General features: G+C 37.0%; 2 protein-coding genes across 2 annotated transcripts; one reads left to right on the top strand and one right to left on the bottom strand.

The window, feature by feature from the left end:
* Nucleotides 1-456: 456 nt before the first annotated feature.
* Nucleotides 457-11,146, top strand: LOC147856418 (vacuolar fusion protein CCZ1 homolog). The gene is made up of 11 exons (XM_087329278.1): nt 457-631; nt 773-950; nt 3,921-4,014; nt 6,338-6,518; nt 6,590-6,696; nt 7,120-7,218; nt 7,332-7,739; nt 9,470-9,625; nt 9,714-9,943; nt 10,661-10,723; nt 10,838-11,146. Exons 2-10 carry the CDS (start codon nt 781-783, stop codon nt 10,689-10,691), a joined length of 1,476 nt encoding a protein of 491 aa, XP_087185404.1. The 5' UTR covers nt 457-631; nt 773-780; the 3' UTR covers nt 10,692-10,723; nt 10,838-11,146.
* A 1,830-nt stretch (nt 11,147-12,976) lies between these two features.
* Nucleotides 12,977-17,300, bottom strand: LOC147856417 (uncharacterized). The gene is made up of 2 exons (XM_087329696.1): nt 16,855-17,300; nt 12,977-13,355 (listed from the first exon to the last, which is right to left on the bottom strand). The coding sequence occupies exons 1-2, from the start codon at nt 17,063-17,065 to the stop codon at nt 13,234-13,236; spliced, it is 333 nt and encodes a 110-aa protein (XP_087185822.1). The 5' UTR covers nt 17,066-17,300; the 3' UTR covers nt 12,977-13,233.
* Nucleotides 17,301-18,890: the final 1,590 nt, after the last annotated feature.

Raw genomic sequence — 18,890 nt, 5'->3', positions numbered from 1 at the left:
AGGGATGGTGGAAGGTTCATAGTTTTGCAATCTACCGAGCCGACATGATGTGTCAATGAATAATATATTGTATGTTTGTGCATCTTGCCCATATGTTCGCCTGTTCGTCTGCCCATATGATCTTCTGGCCACATGCCCACCCATCTATTTACCCGCCCATCCCTCCATTAATGCGTTTGTCCATCCGTCTACCCATCTATCCGGCCAACCATCAACCCCACTCATCCATTTGTCTCTAAGCTCGCACATCCGCCTGCCGGTCGGTCTTCTCGTATGGCCGCCCGCCGCCCATCCGTAACCTCTTGATTGTGCACACTAGAGATAGATCACGAGACACATACTCGTGTGTTTTATTGCTTATTTATTTAATTTCAAATAAATGAATGAATGAATGAATAAATAAATAAATAAATAAATAAATAAATAAATCACAGTTTCTTTTCAGTCATCTCTTCTGATGAGATTTTGGATCCCTCAGACATGGCGCAAGATTTCTGAAGCCTCCGTCTTTACCATCGCACTGCTGATCGCGAGCTACCTGACTCTGACCGTATCGGGCAAGAGAAGAAGACTCTTAAACCTTACTTTCCGTATACCCTGATCCTGTTGTGTTGCTTCCTCTTCAGTCGTGGTAAAACTGTTTGCATATCTTTGAGTTGTTCACTTCCTTCCATTTGAATTTTCTGCCTATTATTTTGGCGTAAATATTGTTGCTTATTTTTGAATTCCCTTCATCATATTTGAATTCTTGTCTTATTTTCATCCCCGACAGATTCAAAGATGTCACTGGAATGGGATAGATCTATTCAGTTCTGTGTCTTTGACATGAGTAGAGGTCAGAGTGATGGCGATGAGGTCGACAAGATACTCTTCTTCTATCCAAAAGCATGCCCTTTGACATTACAGCTTTCTTTGATTGGGCTTGGTGAAGGTCTTATCACGTTTACCAAGTAGGTTGCCCAGTAATTTTTTTGTTCATCAAAATTTCCTTTAATAACTGGTTGCATTTCCTCTTCATGCATGGTTTCATAGGGAAGTATGGAAATTGATCAAAAAATGGTTTTCTGCATGACTTTGTCCACTTCACAAATATTTTCACCTGCAAGTCAAAAAATCCAGTTGGTGTTTTAATGAACGAGTGCACCTTTTGCTTGAACGCTGCTTTGAGAGGGTAGAAATGTATTACATCAAATGTGGCTCTCAGACATTGATGAAATGTTAAATATCATAACACACATTAGTCATAGTTTGACTACCAGATTTATGAAATCCATGCTCAATTTCTAATTAGGCATCCTAATCAATTTCATACTTATTTCAACTATATGATCATCTCAAAGTCAATGAAATGTTAAAAATCATAACATGCTGTCATCATAGTCCGACCACCAAAGTTCTAAATTTCAAGGCTAATTAGTGAAAATGGGTGTGTCATCTCTTTATTACATCATACAGTTCATCCAAAAGTTCAACGCAGTAAAGCACAATTTCTAGTCAAATTTTCTTCATTTTTGACTTCCAAATGATGTCATGGGGTAGAGTCTTTCATGAAAGAATAATAATTAAAATGATAATGTAAGGCAATTTGCAAATGGCTTGAATAGACCAATGTTCGCAATAGATGTGGTTGGTATATGAACAAGCTCCACAGACAAGATGTACCACTATAATTATAGTATGGAATTCAATGCGATCTATGTTCTAGGAGTTGATGACATGTTGGAGCACACTCAAAACATGCTAGCAGAATGGCTGGGAAGCCCCAATGGAGGTCAAGTGTTCATTGAGAGTAGAGTGGCTGATTTGCATATATAATACCACCATGAAATGTGGACATGCCTTCATTTCATGTGTTGGTTTCTTTTGTGAAAGACAGAGGAGTTAGTGTGTCACTGCTAGGTGATAAGTTCATCACAGAAGAAACATTGCTTGAAGACCCATTGTTTTTTGAGTTCTGATGCAAATCAACAGCGGACGACATGGTTCAGGATAGGTATGGGTGTGTAGAAGTGGTCAACCACTCGATTGTTGGACGTTGAAAGGTGCATTGATGCTAGAAAAGTAGAGGAAGTGTATGCATTGAAGATGCTTGCAGGTGAGTACAATAAGGAGAAGATCATCAGGTGCTGTGTATAAAGAGCAGACCCAAGGATTGTTCTGGAGGAAGGCCAGCTACAATGTGATAGTGCAATAAAGTATGTGACCATGACTGAAGTGATCAGGATATTACTAACATCCCTGAAGAGTCAGTATTGACTTGGAAGATTGAGAGTTTAAATGCAAGAGAGTTTCAATGTGCTTTGTGAGGCGGAATCTCACTGAATGATCGGGAAGGGATATAACATAAGAAAAGTATAGTCAGCGAGGCCATGGTACCAGATGATTATATTCTGGATGTTGAAAAGGTGCAGAAGCTTCAAGGAATCAAATCAATGAAGTATTGGACAGGGCTACCTGATGCTGTTTTGGTTAGGGTAATGAAGTGGGTAAACAGTCTGAAGAAGTCTCACTGGTCAAGCGAGATTCAATGCAGGAATTTTCTGCATACCAAATCAGGGAACTATGAAGGAGGTTGACCAGAGCTTGATGATTGTTGAAAAAACACAGGCCTACAAAAGATGTCAGGCTTTTGATCTGAACTTTAAGATCTTTCAGAAAGACAAATTTCTAAGGAGGGCTGAATGGTCAAGGGGATATTCAAACAGAGGGATTCATGATAACTCATGAAAGTGGCGAGTCCCAGAATTAAAGGTTAAAATCTAGATTGAATGGAGGTGAGTGTTGGCATAGAAACACACAGTGCAGACAAGGTACAAATGAATGTAATTGGCATGAATGTATCTGACCCCCATTAATGGAGCTGACAATATGCTAGCTAAATCAGCATGACACCACAGGGGGTTTAGGTATCCATTGAAGGCTGCTGGCTGGTTGGGTAATAGGTCACAACCAATAAGCGTGAACCTGCAATTGGTTGTCCGTGAGTTGAATGAGATGGTTGTCACTGCAGAAAGACTTTTCTGGAGAAGGGAACATATCTGGATGATGCTACTCATTGACTCTTCTTGTGATCAAATGCCATCTATTGATCAAGGGCTTGCACTCTATCTTATTTTGTCTTGATGGGTCACCACATATATATATATCATCTAGATACTTAAATCGTGAAATATTTTAAGATTTAAGAGATTGATACTGCTGGGTTTCTTAAAAGTTAACAGATATTTTGTATGTTGAATATGTGGCTTCTATATACAAAATATAAAACGTGGTATCACTGCTCACATATCTCCAACCAGTTGTCATGTATTTGATATAGCTATGTCAGATCTTTCCTAATTTGTCAGTTGAAACCTGGCACCAATGATCTGAACCCTCTAATAAATATGGCATTGCGAAGTAAGCCCCCTGTATTATTCAAGAGAAATAAGCCCCCTGTATCGTGGATGGATTTTGTTTAGAATATTCTTGATTTGTTCTTCTATGCCAATATCCAACAAAACGCGCTTGAGGTGTGACTGATTCATCAAACAAATGTCCATCCACAGAAGATACTTAACGGTTATCAATATTGAGTTAATCCATACCACAGTTGATGGGATTCTTCTCATAATCCTCAAGTGTGGCAAAAGATAAACATATTCTTTGACAGAATGTGGGAGTTTACTTCTTCTATGATGGAGGTTCTATGTTCTGATATTACAATGCACGTCTGTGAGTCACGACTTACCTTCCTTACTATCCTGCTAAAGGGGCTTGATATAGTTTCAAATATCCAAGGCACATACAGAGTTGCATGCTGAATACATCTATGATTTATTTTTGAGAGGGAGCATGAGAGGATCTTAATGTATTTCAAGAGAAAAAATGGCTTATAAGGCCCAAAAAAAATGGCTTATCAGGTGTATTGGTGTTTGCAGGATATTTTCACCAGATTCTCCTTGTGAAGAAATTGAATCTGATAAAAAAACACATATTTTCTTCCAGCCTGAGGGGGATATATGGATGCTGATGGTAAGTCAGGTTACTTAGTGGGGAGACCTCAGCTTATTAGTTTTATTTGGTTCTTTTCCTTTATAGCATCATATTTACTTCTTATTTTTCTCTGCTGTTTTTTCTAGAACATTGTAATGACTTATGCAAGATCAAAATTCTCAATCTTAAAATTAGCTAACATGATTATTGTTTGTGAGCTCTAAAGGTTTAATCAGACTTTCGAATCTACTTTTTTAGAACATCTCTTAATTACTGTCTGCATTTTTAGATGTGGATGTGTAACCTCAGGCCTGAGTAATATTGCAAATGCAAATTGTCAAATTAACGGACAGTTCAACTTAAATTTCTACACACAGAATAATGTCCTCTGTGTAGGAGACATACTTTAGGAATCAATTAAACATATAAGCCTACTCGAGTCTGACCAGTAGTTTTGAAGGGTCTGTACATAATGAATGCATAATGCTACAAATATCGACTCAACGGTTCTTCACTTTCTCTGCTATAGATGGTGAAACAACACATAATGAAGTTCTAGTGAAACTAGAGTGAATATAGATGCCTATCCTTATTTGATATTGCAAGAATAACCACCACATGGCCATTGGCCATATATGCTCATTTATTTACGTTCTTAAAGTAAATAGGATGGTTCTTTATTCCAATGGTTCTAGAATAGAAAATAGAAGTTCCTTCTTGTTTAATGTATTGCAAATGCCTGTTTGATGGCAACTGATTGCTATCACCTGATGTTTGATTCTTGACAAATCACAGATAAATATGAAGTCCCTATAGCAATGATGTATTCAGCTTTTCTTTAACCTGCTACTGGCTTAGCATTACTCTACCTTATACATGATTATAAGCTGCGTAATTTTCTTAGGAATTGTTGCATTCTAGTTATTTTGTATTTTAATAAGAGATCCTTGCAAACTTCTACAAGAGAATGCTATTTAAGGTGTTGGGCATGGGAATAAACTCTAGCTTCAAGGATATTGAAGAACAATGGCCAGGTTGGTATTACAGTAAGGAAGGTGCCACACTCAAAAAGTGGTGTCACCTTAGCAGACTAATAGGGTAAGAATATTTTTGTGAGCTGCTGCAGGTTACTAGAAGAGGCCTTGGAACTGCACAATTAAAGTAAGCCCATCTGAGCAGTAGCCATTGGCAAAATTTTGGTAGCACTTCTTATGCTTGAGGCCATTGTTATCCACCCTTCTATAATAAATTTGTTGATTCTGTTGTCAACTTGGTCTTTGAACATTTTCTGTGTATTTTGTGTCGTGCACACTTGGATGGAAATGAAACTAGGCCTAGCAGATAGCCAAATATAGAATATGTTACACCATAACATCTTTTGTCCAATACTAGAACTCTTTTATCTAAGTTTTATTTTATTTTTATTTTTGATGATTGGGTACACATCCCATTAGAATGTGTACCCATTAGAACTCTTTTATCTAAGACGACGAAGAAGAAAAGTTTTCTTGTCAATAGAATGTTCCATTGATTCACTTTCTTTATATTATGGTTCTTTATGCCAGTTATCAACATAGCATTATCACTGTACACCGCAGGTCTACAATAGGATTGTACCATTTTGGTACTCTATTTTAAAAAAAATAATCATGGCCAGCTTCTATACACTCACATGATATGGATGCAAGGTGATATAAGTTTAGAACAGTTTTAATCAAAGAATCACCACACGCTTCACACAAGCAAGGGTCATTGTGGGTTCTCAATGTAAGATTGTTTTAAAGCTTGATTGATGTACACATCAGAGTTTTCTTTTAACAGGATTCTCTGCTTCTTTGTCTCTGTTTGGCGACCATGCATCATCATAAGATGCATTTATACCTAAGGATTGTTGGAATCTCTTTCTTCTATTTTTTTAATCTTCCTGACTGAGCACACACACCATGATTTTAAGGACCATATATATCATGGATTGTTGTATGCTATGTACACAATTAACACTAAATGGACTTCATCTTTATACTAAGTTTCAAGTTCAACTCACCCAAATGGGTATAAATATATCAACTACTGGACACCAATTGCAACAGAAAACAGGTAGAAATAGAACGGGAGAGGTTTCAAGGTAGTTGAAAGTCATGGTGTAGTGATTGTTAATATAGTTTTAAAAGTTTAACGCCTGATGAACCTCTATTTCAGTGCAAGGATGGGTATGAGTTATGAACTTCCCATCTGATAAGGCTGTTTGTTGTGGCATGTTTTAGTACCTCAGTAAAGAATAAATGATTTATACTACTTATCTTGAGCTGATTTATAATACAACTAAGGAGATGCATGATGATGATGATGATTTCTCGAACAGGTCTTAGAGAAAAAGAAAGAAAATGAGGTTGGGAGAATCAGTGCAGTGCGATCTATCTTAGAAGAGGCATATGGACTATTTGCACTGTTTTATGGTTCCATCAAAACTCTGCTGGCAAAAGATCTGAATGGAGACTTTGCCAGAAGCTGTCTGCGTGCATTTTTTCCAGATTATCTATCAGGTGTGACTACTTTGGTTTCTATTTGCTGTAATTTCTCTTATTTATAATGAAGGTTATTGTATCAATCACAGATGTGGTGATTGGGAAGAAAATGCTGCCTTCTATTCATGAAAGCCTTCAGGAAAGAGGAACAATTCAAACAATAGCCTTAGATCGTAACACTGCACTTGAGGTGCAGGTGAGAAGTAAAAAATTCTTAAATTCAAATGTTATTGTTTCACTAGATCTCTGTCTCTCCTATTTATTCTTCATTTAAGCGGAATTACTATCAATCATGAATTGTTTGAGTTGATATTAAATATTATAGAACAGAGTGGCAGTAAGTAGAATGTCAAGATCTAATAATTTTACTATTTTGTTTGTTGGATAGAAGAGCTTGTTGATGCGCTTATCATACTGAATGTAGAACTAGCACTTTTACGTTTTTCAAAAGCCATATATTGCACTTAGTTTAAGCATTTAGTAGTCTTCTCTACTAAGAAAAATTTCTGTGAAAGCAGAATCACATGAATTCCATGCTAATATTAATATGAGAGGAAAATTCAAGAAGAAAAGACAGATGAAACGACATATTTTAATCACATTTCCTAGTTATTTACAGTCAACAGTTGATCTGCTGCTACCATTGCTTGGGAATGGGAGAAGTTGGCACACTATGCTACTCTTCCAGGATCTCTTAGTTTCAACAACTCTTCCTCCAGTGAGTATTGTTCATTTGTTTTTCAAGTAAGCAGGAGAAGCTGCCCCCCCACTTTTCCTGCATCCTTTCTTTCAACATTTTTGATGTTTATTATGTTTATGATATTGAACTAGGTGGATGCAGCTCATGTCTATACCTATGCAAAGATGCGTCTGACACCTGCAATTATTTCAGCCACTACTGGCCGTACCTCCAAGAAGGTTCTGTCTCATACAAACTCATCCACTGCCAATTTTAGTAGTAACCTTGATGGTATTCAGAACCCTTCAGGGGGATCTATTCCACCACCGAGGCCTATGGGACGTGAAAAATGGTGGCGAGGACAAGATGGCTTCCTTCTAACAAATGCTTGGGGACTACCATCTGAGGGGTCAAATGCCATTGTACCAACTGTCTGGTTTCAAGATGGAAAATTGCAGATGTACATTTATCAAACTAAGCAGCTTACTTTCATCTTATTAATCCCTGTATCACATGCTGCACTTGAAGGGGTACACATCCAAACTCAAATTCTGGAACAGGTTTGATTCTGCTTTAATTTCTATAACTATGTAATTGTAGTTATAATCCTCTGGTTGTCCTGCTTGTTATATGCTGCATATAGATTATAGCAGAATCATACATTGTGTATCTAGACTAGGATAATCTCTCACTATATTTTAGCTAGTAATTACTTAATTTGTTGATTTCATCGTCTTCTTCTTTTTATATTAGCAGACAGACCAGGCCTAGCATAGCATTCTTTTTTCTAATATTTTTATGCTGGAAATGGATTCCGTTGTATGAATTGCTGATTCTTTGGTAAGAGGTGAATAATATTCTATTATTTTCAATTTTCTTTGGTATGTAAATACCCACCATTCATTTACCACTCCCTTGTATGAGATCAATGGGTGAGAACAACGAAGTTGTCACACAAGTTGAATGAACTGTTAGGAAAATTAATTTTGGAAGGCTTACATCTAACAGGGTGACCAATCATCATCTTCTAATGCTTTAGTGAAATTTCAAGGGTGGTGTTTTAACATCTTTATCTACAACTAGCTTGCACCCAAATAATTAAATTAAATCATGATAGAGGTTGGTGTTCTCTTTATATTTCTCCTTTGAACTTCAAATTTATCATAAGCCTATTTACTTGCCGAAACTCACAAAGCAGCAAAAATAAAGAGCAGCCCGATGGGTCAAAGTTTTGCTTCCTTTGACACACCTCCTAATTATTAATGTGAACACCCATGATATTAATGCCCATACTAAAATTTATTACTCAAATTAACACCCATTCTCTTCAAACCCGATGGGTCAAAGTTTTGCTTCCTTTGACACACCTCCTAATTATTAATGTGAACACCCATGATATTAATGCCCATACTAAAATTTATTACTCAAATTCACACCCATTCTCTTCAAATTTTAACCATATTATCCTAGCTTTACACACCATCAGTCATGACATTTGTACAAATAAACATGCATGTTGTACATGGGCCTTAGATCCAATTGCCATGCTTGCATGCCAAACTTGCTAGAACTTGCTCACTTATGGGAATTACAGCAGTATACACTAAAACTCTAAACACTCACCTTAATCGGAGAAATAATTACATGACCGAACTCCTGCAAGAAATAATAGTTATGTGGCATTTAGCTTTTCATATATTATGTGCTATTTATAAAATGTTTGCAAGTAAGCACCATGACACGTACTTGTTCATTCTACCACTAGATATTTTGACAGAAATAGTTCATACAGCTTTGACTGCATAAGGAAGTCTTAGAGATCTATCAAGGTACTCTGTAAAGGATAGAGACTAGATGATATGGTTAGCATTTACGGCCAATAACCAAATACTTGTATCTGTAGATTAAATTGTGTGTGTGTACACATACAAGGTAGTGATATTTAGGAATATGAATATGTTTGGGCTTTAAAAGACGCGAAAAGGTGTGATTGATTTGGACTTGGACTAGGTTAAACTGTGTAAAAGATAGGAGGATGGCAAACTAAAATCCTAGTGACTTAAACCAGGTACTTCCAGGTTTAGTCATGACTCATGCATAATAATAGCTTTGGTGCTCTGCGAACTATTTCCGCTCTTCATAAAAAATAAGAATTTTGATCCCATCAAAACATCCATGTATGTTTCAACATTGACTTGGGTGGTTTATCACCCTTTTTGCCATTGGCACAATGACATGTATAGTCTTTTCTAATAATTAATATCCTGATTCTATTCTTATTATTGTGCAGATATCTGGGAAGCTGGGTTCTCTTGAGGAAAAAATTTCAAGGGAATGGGGAGGGATCAATGCTAATCATGTGCCAGGATATCGCTATATTTGCGTTGATCATGATAGCAAGATTTGCAAAGCGTCACCTAACAATAAGGTGGCCACCTTAACTAAGGTAACTTTATTAGAATCTCTTGGAACGCTTGACATAGTGATAGTAGTTCTTTTTGTCAAGCTAATTTTAAGGCTCTTTATTGTTTTAGGATTCTTTATTGTCGATCAACAAAGTAAGGGCTGAGATAGATGCTGCGAAAGCAAGATCTGAGAGGAAGACCTCACCACAACCCTATGATATTGAAACATGTGTCAGGACACGGAGCAATGCCTGGGTGGTGGTGAGGGTCCGAGGGAGCAATGAGCTTTATTTAGTATTAGAACGAGGAAGTGAAACCTTGCTGCTTACTGCAGAATCTACTGAAAAATTTAGTCGCAGGTAACTTTCTCTCTTTGTGAAATAGATTTGTTAGGCAAGAAACAATAAGACACACTCCAAACTTAAGAATTAAGGTGTCTAATTAGGGAGGATTTGAGTGGGAACCATTCATTAAGGATTGTGACTGAACCAGATGGAAGATACCTATTTCAAATTGAAAAAACAGATGTTTAATTCATCTTTCCTGTAACCAGATACAATATTAACATCTGTAGAAGCCAATAATCATGAATGTCCTATCAGACAATGTGACGGAGATTGTAGCTGCTTATATTAACTAATCAAAGCAATTAACTGAGAAACCAGGGTAGAGAGCGAAATATTTAAACAACCTTTCCGTAAATGAACCATTATAAAACATGATGAGAACTTATCTCGGCTGTCAGTGTGTCACTGTGTATGTGAGTGTTTTTTATGACATTTAGTACAGAGATGCTCTGATTTATAGCTTGCATGGCATGGAGCGTAGTGTGAAAGAAATTAATTGTCCCGAGTGGCATCTATATTTTATGAGCATAAGTCTAGCTACTTTTATTTAGGTAAAAGAATCATGAGTCCGGATATATTTCTGAGAATGTTCCAGAGGGAAACATACATTTTAATTTCGGTTTGCAGTAAGTTTTCGAGGTTTTTGTAGCCAAATGGAAGCAGATTTTCACTGAACATTTATATTCTGGATAATTCTGTGAGCTTAGTAGCTTAATTAATTCATTGCAGGTATTGCAATGGAATATTTTGTTCAGACTAGGCTTGTTTTGTCGTTTTTGTGTCCAAGCAAAGGTATATTCGAATAAGCAATGAAAATAAAGGCAAGTTGATGTTTCCAAACTCTTAAATTTCAGAACATTCTTGCAAGATACATAACTTGATATTAAATCATTTGTTGTATTGCAGTGCTTGTGAGACCTTACTGCGAGGGTTCTATCTGTTATTAGGTATGATTATCATATGGGTGGAAACATTGACACCAACTTCTGAAACAGAAAGTTATATTGGGGTGTGTTGGACAAGCCTAAGTAAGATAGAGAGTACCTCTTCAATGCAAATTTTTTCAGCCATCATATCATTATCTGAAGCCATTGATCTTTGTATATGGTATGAGCACTCCATATTTCTCTTTTTCTATGTAATATTATGACATTTGACCCCAAAAAACCAAGTAAGTCTTATCACTAGCTCAGATGTCTGGGAACTGTTTTTCCAGATACTGTTTACTAAGCTCATCATTTTGTAAGGAATGCATATGAGTTCCTAATTTAGGAGCCTTTTGTTTTTTATCATAAATGCTATGCAAATGTTTTCTCAAATAATCTGATGGCAGGTCAAATTAATTCCTATCATATTGACCATGATGTTCATATTAATCATTGCTTTTGTTGTGTATCTACCTCTGATTGGATTCGCCCACAGCTAAATAAGATTACAAGCTAAGTTTTGCTACAATGATGGAAAGGGTTTAAGCAAAGGAATAGCCAACGAGAAGTTTTGTGAGATTTTAATGTCCTTATAGGAAGGCCTTAAATCTGAACAAACCAGCTATCATGAAGGCAACATGCTGGCAATGAAAACTCTCATCAAATAAATTTAGAGGCCAGTTTTTTACCCTTTAGGAAGCCCTTAAATCTGATTAAACCAGCTATCAAGAAGGCAAACATGCTGGCAATGAAAACTCTCATCAAATAAATTTAGAGGCCAGTTTTGTACCCTTTTATTATTCCATGCCTGAGCAAATGAGGTTCACTTGATGACATGTAAATCTGGCCTAGTCAATGGATCAACCTCATTCGATAGGCTTTTATATTGATCCTCTTATTCAAAAGTACCTTTTGATCATCCTGGTATGTGATCAGACTTTTAGAAGATGTTATGTTAACCAAGGAGTGTACACCTATGGGACCATCTACAAAATTTGGAAATGTTTGTAACGTTGTGTGAGGTAATCATTCAAAGCATTTTGTCACACTGCAAGATTGTGGTGTTCAAAGGGGTCTACAAAATCTGGAAATGTGCCATAATGTTGTGTGAGATACTTGTCTGGTATAATAACATTTATGGAAGGTGTAGTACAGACCAAATTCTGTCATTCAAATCTGATCAAAGATTTGAGAACGGTAACTGTTTGATGATGTAAATTAGTCATGTCTGAAGCTTAATGGTTTTTTCCCATTTATTCATTTTGACTTTTGCTAATTTCTTGCTTTGCATGTGAGCATGAATTAAATGTCTCATCACAAAGACTGGCATTTCATTCAGTTCTCGTGGTACATCTATATGGATGAATACACTCAAATGACATAGACACAACGTTAGAAGTTTGGAAATCTTATTTTAATCGATAAAATATTGAAACCATGTATAGAGATGGCACTTTTCTGAAAAAACTATACATACAGAGATGATTTAGATGAAAAAAAGCCTTCTTTTGAAATTGGATATTAGTTTATGGAAAACGTGCTATCTTCAAGTCATTCCATAATTCATGTTACAATCGTAATCATTGCAAGCATGCGATCATTGTCATCATTATAATTTCTCAGTACCCTTTCTGGAAGTGTAGCCTTCCATCAAATCAAACAAAATTCCCCCAATTGTAGTTATTGGCTTTGTCCTCGAGTCCTTTCAAGGTTAAATAAATGCTCCATTATTCCAACATTTAATTTTATTAAATAATTCCTTTTGGGGCGTGCATAAACAAATTCAGAACCATCTTCTCTCAACATATCCCAAAGATGGAACATAATTAAAATGTAAAAAGAAATATTTCACCAAATTAAACCTCGGATACACTTTTTCACATATGAATATATTTAATTTACCACTATATTCCAAACACTATATATTCATGGCTCCCATTGTAGCTTAGGATACAAAGGCAAAAATAAGAGCATAAGGGCATAATAAAGTATAGCATCCACATACTGACAGGAAATCATTCCAGTTTCTTTTGAATTAGATTTCACTTTACCAGAGTTTGATCTTCTGTAGTTGGCTATTCCAGAGGCAAGTTATTGAGAATCTACTTTACAGATGATGGAAATAAAAAATATCCTGAGATAATAATGTGGACTTCAGACAACGAATATGTTCATGATACTGTGATGGACGACGACAATAAGATATATATCAACAAATACCTCTTTTTGGCTCACTTCAGACACATCAAGAAAGAACAAACAATTTGTGGGTTTACAAGAGGGTGAGGCATGCCTTCGTTATATGATCACAACTGTGTGGCTGTAGCACAAACAACTATTAGCTGCTCATGCTTCTGGTCTGGCACATTTTCTTCTCTAGACAGAGGGCATATCAGTAAAAGTGAAGCCCTTGTATCCTTTATATGCGTAGTATGCAATTCTTGTGTAATAAAATCCTGGTAAGAACAGCAAACCCCCAAATATAGTGAAGAATAACCCTGCAAAAAAGAACAGAGGGAGAAAATGTTTCATGCCATCTGTTAAACCAGATTAAAAGCAAAGACTAGTTTATTTAACATTTCCCGCCTAAAGATGCAATCTAATATTTTGAGAAGCATTTTAAAAGTTGTTATAGAATATAGTTGCACCACATTGTGCTATGCACATAATATCTTGTCTTGTCAGATAAGTATCATAGAATCCTCGTAAATTGTAAGATAGCTTGCTTCAGTATCACATACCAGATTGAATAATGAAAATGCAACACTTCTTTTCATTACACACCTTGAAAAGTTTCACACTTCGAATTAAACCTCATTTAACTATAAACATCCATCAAATTTCTACCAATGAACATTGTTCAAGGAAAATACAAAGAGAGGGAATTCGTACATAGGAAATTACATTAACTCTGATTCTATCTGCATGATATCGAAAGTTCTGATCTTGAATGTTGTGTATAGCTTGCACTTAGATATGCCATTATGCTATATTAAGATCTGATGATGTGATGGCATGGTTAGATCCAAAACACTACGGGAGTGGGCTGCCTTGAGGAGAGAGAAAGTAGAAAAACCATGCAAAAAAATGAAGAGGAAACCCTAGCCGCTAAAAGTCCACGTCTCATTATGAGAGGAGGTTTGGAACCAATTATTATTGGTAAGTAACTTTTAGGTCATTTTGGCATGTTCACACACCGCCAATAACCAAAAGTTATAAAAATAATGTAAATGCCTATAAACCCTCAAATTGGGGCCAAAGATATAGTAAAAGTATGTCTAGAAAGCTCTCAAAAAGAGCTTTCACATGGAATGGTCAAAATATACTAAACCAAGAGAGTCCTTGAGGCCTTTATCCCAACATATGCACAGATTTTCTACAAAATGGATTGATCTCAGAGGTCACTAAAACCCCTAGATTCCCTCCTAACTAGCTTATTTGGTTGTGCACATAGAGCAAAGAAAGGGACAGGAGCACATGAGTCAATCTTTTACTTGGCCACATTAGATGTCATTCATACGAAATAGTAAACAGCCTAACATCGATCTTTAAGTTGAGAACTAATGTAACCGAATTAACATTCAATATTGGGAAAATTACCTAGAGAGACTGGATGCTGCCCAAGCTCACATCTAGACACCCATGCCAAAGCACGCACTGGACTAAGTGATATACACAAAGAGCTGGACACCATCTTCCTTGCAGAGACATGGGAACATGATAATTGCAGATTATCATCGAATGATAGTCATGTCACTCATTGCCTATGGCTACTCTGCAAGGGAATACATCGAAGAGCTATAAAAAAGAAAAACCATTCACAAAGAAGAATCCCTTATGCGGCATATTGGGATATAAATGAAAACCAACACTAAGACCTTTATATCACACGTTCTACAATCTACAACAGCAACTAAATGCAGATTTTGGAGATATGCTCAATCATTTTATAGCCACTTAAATGTGGACCAAATGCATGTTGATCTATGGCTAACCTACACTGTAGCCTTGAAAGTAGAGAAAGTCTTATGCTCTCTAGCTAGAGGGACAGTGGCAGATACACTTCACATCAAATGAGAAATTATCTAATGAATTGTCTCCAATAATAAAAAAATCCCAAATGAGATGCCTGTCTTTGAGTCAGCAAAATGTCAATTTCTTCGTTCCAAAACAATCTAGCTATTGGATACAAAATTAAGTCATAATTAGATCAAAATCTTAAGAAGATATCTCTTCTTTTATATAAAACTTCTCCAGTGGTGAAATTCAGCAAAAGTGGATCAATTGGAGTTTTACAGCCCTCTGAAAGATCCTTGCAAAGGTTTCTTCTTATTGTTTTGTGGATTTAATTGTTTTTTGGGTGTGGTATGATGAAAGGAACATGAATAATGTAAGGCAAATCTTAGTATATCAAGCGAATACCAAAATACAGTAGCATGGCATTATGAGCATATAAAATACTGTTAAAAATGCAATGTGGGTGGGATTGGAATCAATCTTGGGGTAAAGGAAGATTGCCTCCTGTTGCCCACTATTTGATCAGAAAAATATTTATTTATGCAGCTACAACAGAATGAGCAACTTTTAGAACACGCCTTTCACAAATATTTAGTGATGCTACTTCTCTATTTAGACAATGTGGTGCTCTTCTCATGGGATGTCAACATCCTTCAAGAATTACTTCACATCTTTGAAGATTTTTGTAGGGAGAGTATCCTACCACTGAACGCAGGAAAAACACATGTACATTATAATCAACATCAACCAGAGAGATATTTACCCATGCCTGACAAGGGCAAAGCTATTGAATATTTTATATTGCTCAAATATGTACATATTAACATCCCTGCCAGCTACAATTGGGGCATATGCATAGAAGGTAAATTGAAATCCATTTGGGCATGCTGTCATAAATTTGTATCCAAATGCAATTTTCACAACCCTCCAAGATGGCAGAAAAGACCAACCATTTCAATGTATTGGTAATCCAAGTCTTGCTATATGGTGTGAACATATTGAGGTGGAGCAACATTAAATGAATGGTACAAAAGATGTTTCTACTACAGCATCTTCACTGCCACACATATCAAACTAGAGGACCTTAGGATAATCCACAAGTATGTAGCTAAAGTACGGAAGGGGGATGCATTGCCTACCAATCCAACCTTGAGATCTACCAGAAAAACACAAAAGACAAATAAAATCAAAATTCTCTCTTCTGGTTGGTCAAAGGACACACGCAAATGGTTTGAGAGAGAGAATATGTCAACACTACTTGAGCGACACACCAGATAATATGCTCATGGCAGACCATCAAATCATGTCTTACTGATGCAAACACGGTCAAATTAGACAAGGATGCCAAGAGTACCAAATTGCAAGACTTGTAACCCAACATGTTCAGACATCCACAAGGAATGACTGTATGCATCTAACCACATATTTTCAACCCCATGCCATTTAACATAAGCAGAGATACCCTCATCCTCTACATTCGTATACATGACCTTGGAGAGGGCTCACTAGGGCAAACGACATTTGCACGCATTATCCTAATCATGAGATCGAGGACAAGAAGCATCTCACACCCTTTCCCTGGCAGAAAATTCTATTATGGCTTGCTTTTTGGATCTCGTCAATCATGTTTCTGGCCTTCCTGAGGAAATTAGAATATCATCATCACTCCTCTCTCTCTCTCTCTCTCTCTCTCTCTCTCTCTCTCTTTCTTTCATCATTGCATCTAAAGAGCAGCTATTCATCCCTAGGAACTTGGAAATCCAAGCCAAGGATAGGAAACACACAGCACAGGTAACTATACCTTGTTCTTGGATATATACACAACAAACGGGATGGATCTCTATCTACCATACGTCTATTTCCATACATCTATTTACCTATCTATAGTATACAATATAATATATAACATGTATATTACATCAAGCACCACGAAAAGAGGAGATAACATGAAAAGATTCACGAGAGGCTACTTTGATTTACCCGGAGCTCTATGAGGTGGTGTGTCCTTGCGAAGGAAGACGAGGAAGAGCCCAAGGAGGATGCAGAGCGCGCCAGAGAGGAGGAGCATGGAGGCAAAGACGATATCTTTGAGGGGGAATCTGTTGTGGGAGACAAAAGTCCCTTCGAATTCTTCATCCTCGTCATCGTCTCCTTCGTCGGTGATGGAGAAGGTGTGGTCTACGTAGGCCATGGACGGGGCCCTGATTCCTCTCTCTTCTCTCTCTGTCTCTCTCTCTCTCTCTTCTCTGTCTCTTCTCTGTCTCTGTCTCTCTGTCTCTCTTCTCTGTCTATCTATCTGTCTATCTATCTGCGACTGTCGCTCTGCAGTGTCGAGGTCTCTGCGTCTTCTTTGTGTTCTGCGGGGCGATGTCGGTGGCGTCGTTTTCGCGTCTTCTTCTGAATTTGTCGGAGAAGAAGAAGAAGAAGAAGAAGAAGAAGAAGTCTTTGGCTCTGTTTAGGTTTACGATATTTCCACGGGATACCCCCCCCAAATCAATCCACAAAGAGGTTTCAGGTATTTCCCTCACGATGCCCTCCTCGCTCCATCGCTACCCGATGTTCATCATTCATGAACATAATAACAAGGAAAATCACATGAATCGGTTCTCCCATACGCTTTTCTCATCATGCTTTGGTCTGTGATTGATGACCGAACCTAACATTACGCTCGCAATTTGCTCTCGATTGATCAGGGGTGGATTGATGACTGAACCTAACATTACACTTGCAATTAGCTCTCGATTGATCAGGGGTGTATTTTGATTTTCATTTCTATTTGCATTCGTATTCGTATTCGCATTCGTATTCACAATTACCATTGGTATTGCTATTGGTATCTATATTTGTATCTGTATACGTATACGTATTTGTATCTCTATATGTCTATAGATGTATCTGTATCTGTATGTGTATCCCTATTTGTCTATAGATGTATCTATATTAGTATTTGTATTTTTAGTTGTATTTGTGCTTGGATGGTTTCTTGACTTCTTGACACTACACCTCCATGAACATATGGGGGAAGGGGGGGGGGGGGGGGGGGTCTATATATAAAAAAACACCCATGTCAAGCACATCCAAATGCCTCTACAAAAATCCTTATAAGAATTTTCAGTGAATAAAATGTATCTCTTTCTCGGGTCATAAATAAATTTATTCCTTTTTTTGGTCATGTAGATTTTTTTTCTCATATTTTTTGCACTTTTATTTTAATATTTATTCAATTGATGAATGGTAGCAAAGGCTTATATTTGGGTGACAAATGGGAACAAAAGCTTATATCACAATAAACCAAAAATAAAAATACAAGAACGAAAAAGGTTAGAAATTCTAACACAACGTTTTGGTATATTATTAAAAAAAAAACAGGAAGAAAAAAGAAAGAAGGAGATAATCCTATAGAAATATGAGTAAAAAAGAGGAGAGAGAGAGATGTAGTGTAAACAACTTACCATTAGGGTAAGCTAATTACGGGAAATAAAAAGATTGATAGATTTTGTTATCATCCTCGAAAGTTAAAGATGGCCCATGCGACCAAAACTAAATAACTTTCATATAGCAATTGTAGTATTGATAGGTGACTCACGATGTTAACAATTTGTACTGATAAATGTTGCCATCAAGATGTTAGGAAACAGGTCCCTCCGGATGAGGAGTACCCGGCTACGGATGACCCGGTGAGAACTGGATGATGAAGACCCGGTGAGAACCGGATGACGAGTACCTGGCAAGTGCCGGATGATGCAGGCCCGGTGAAGAGTGCTCACCGGATGAAGGGACATATTCGTAAATATATTTCTGAGAGTCCATCGGGGCTATATTTGTAATTAGCCGAAAAGTCATTTTAGTATAAATATGACTTAGGGCAAACTGTTGCTGAGGTCTGTGATGTTGTTGTTATTGTTGGTGCAAGATTAGAGCGCGCAACTGTGTACAGAGAGAGTGAGAGAGAGGAAGAGGTCGTTGCCTCTGTTGTAACCGCCGCCTGTGGCGAAGATAGAAAGCTCGAGGTCGTT

Source organism: Azolla caroliniana, unplaced genomic scaffold (genome assembly GCF_043228905.1).
Source record: "Azolla caroliniana isolate FFs.n. ecotype wild unplaced genomic scaffold, voAzoCaro1.0.p SCAF_13, whole genome shotgun sequence".
NCBI lineage: Eukaryota > Viridiplantae > Streptophyta > Polypodiopsida > Salviniales > Salviniaceae > Azolla > Azolla caroliniana.
This window is presented reverse-complemented; position numbering and strand designations above follow the sequence as displayed.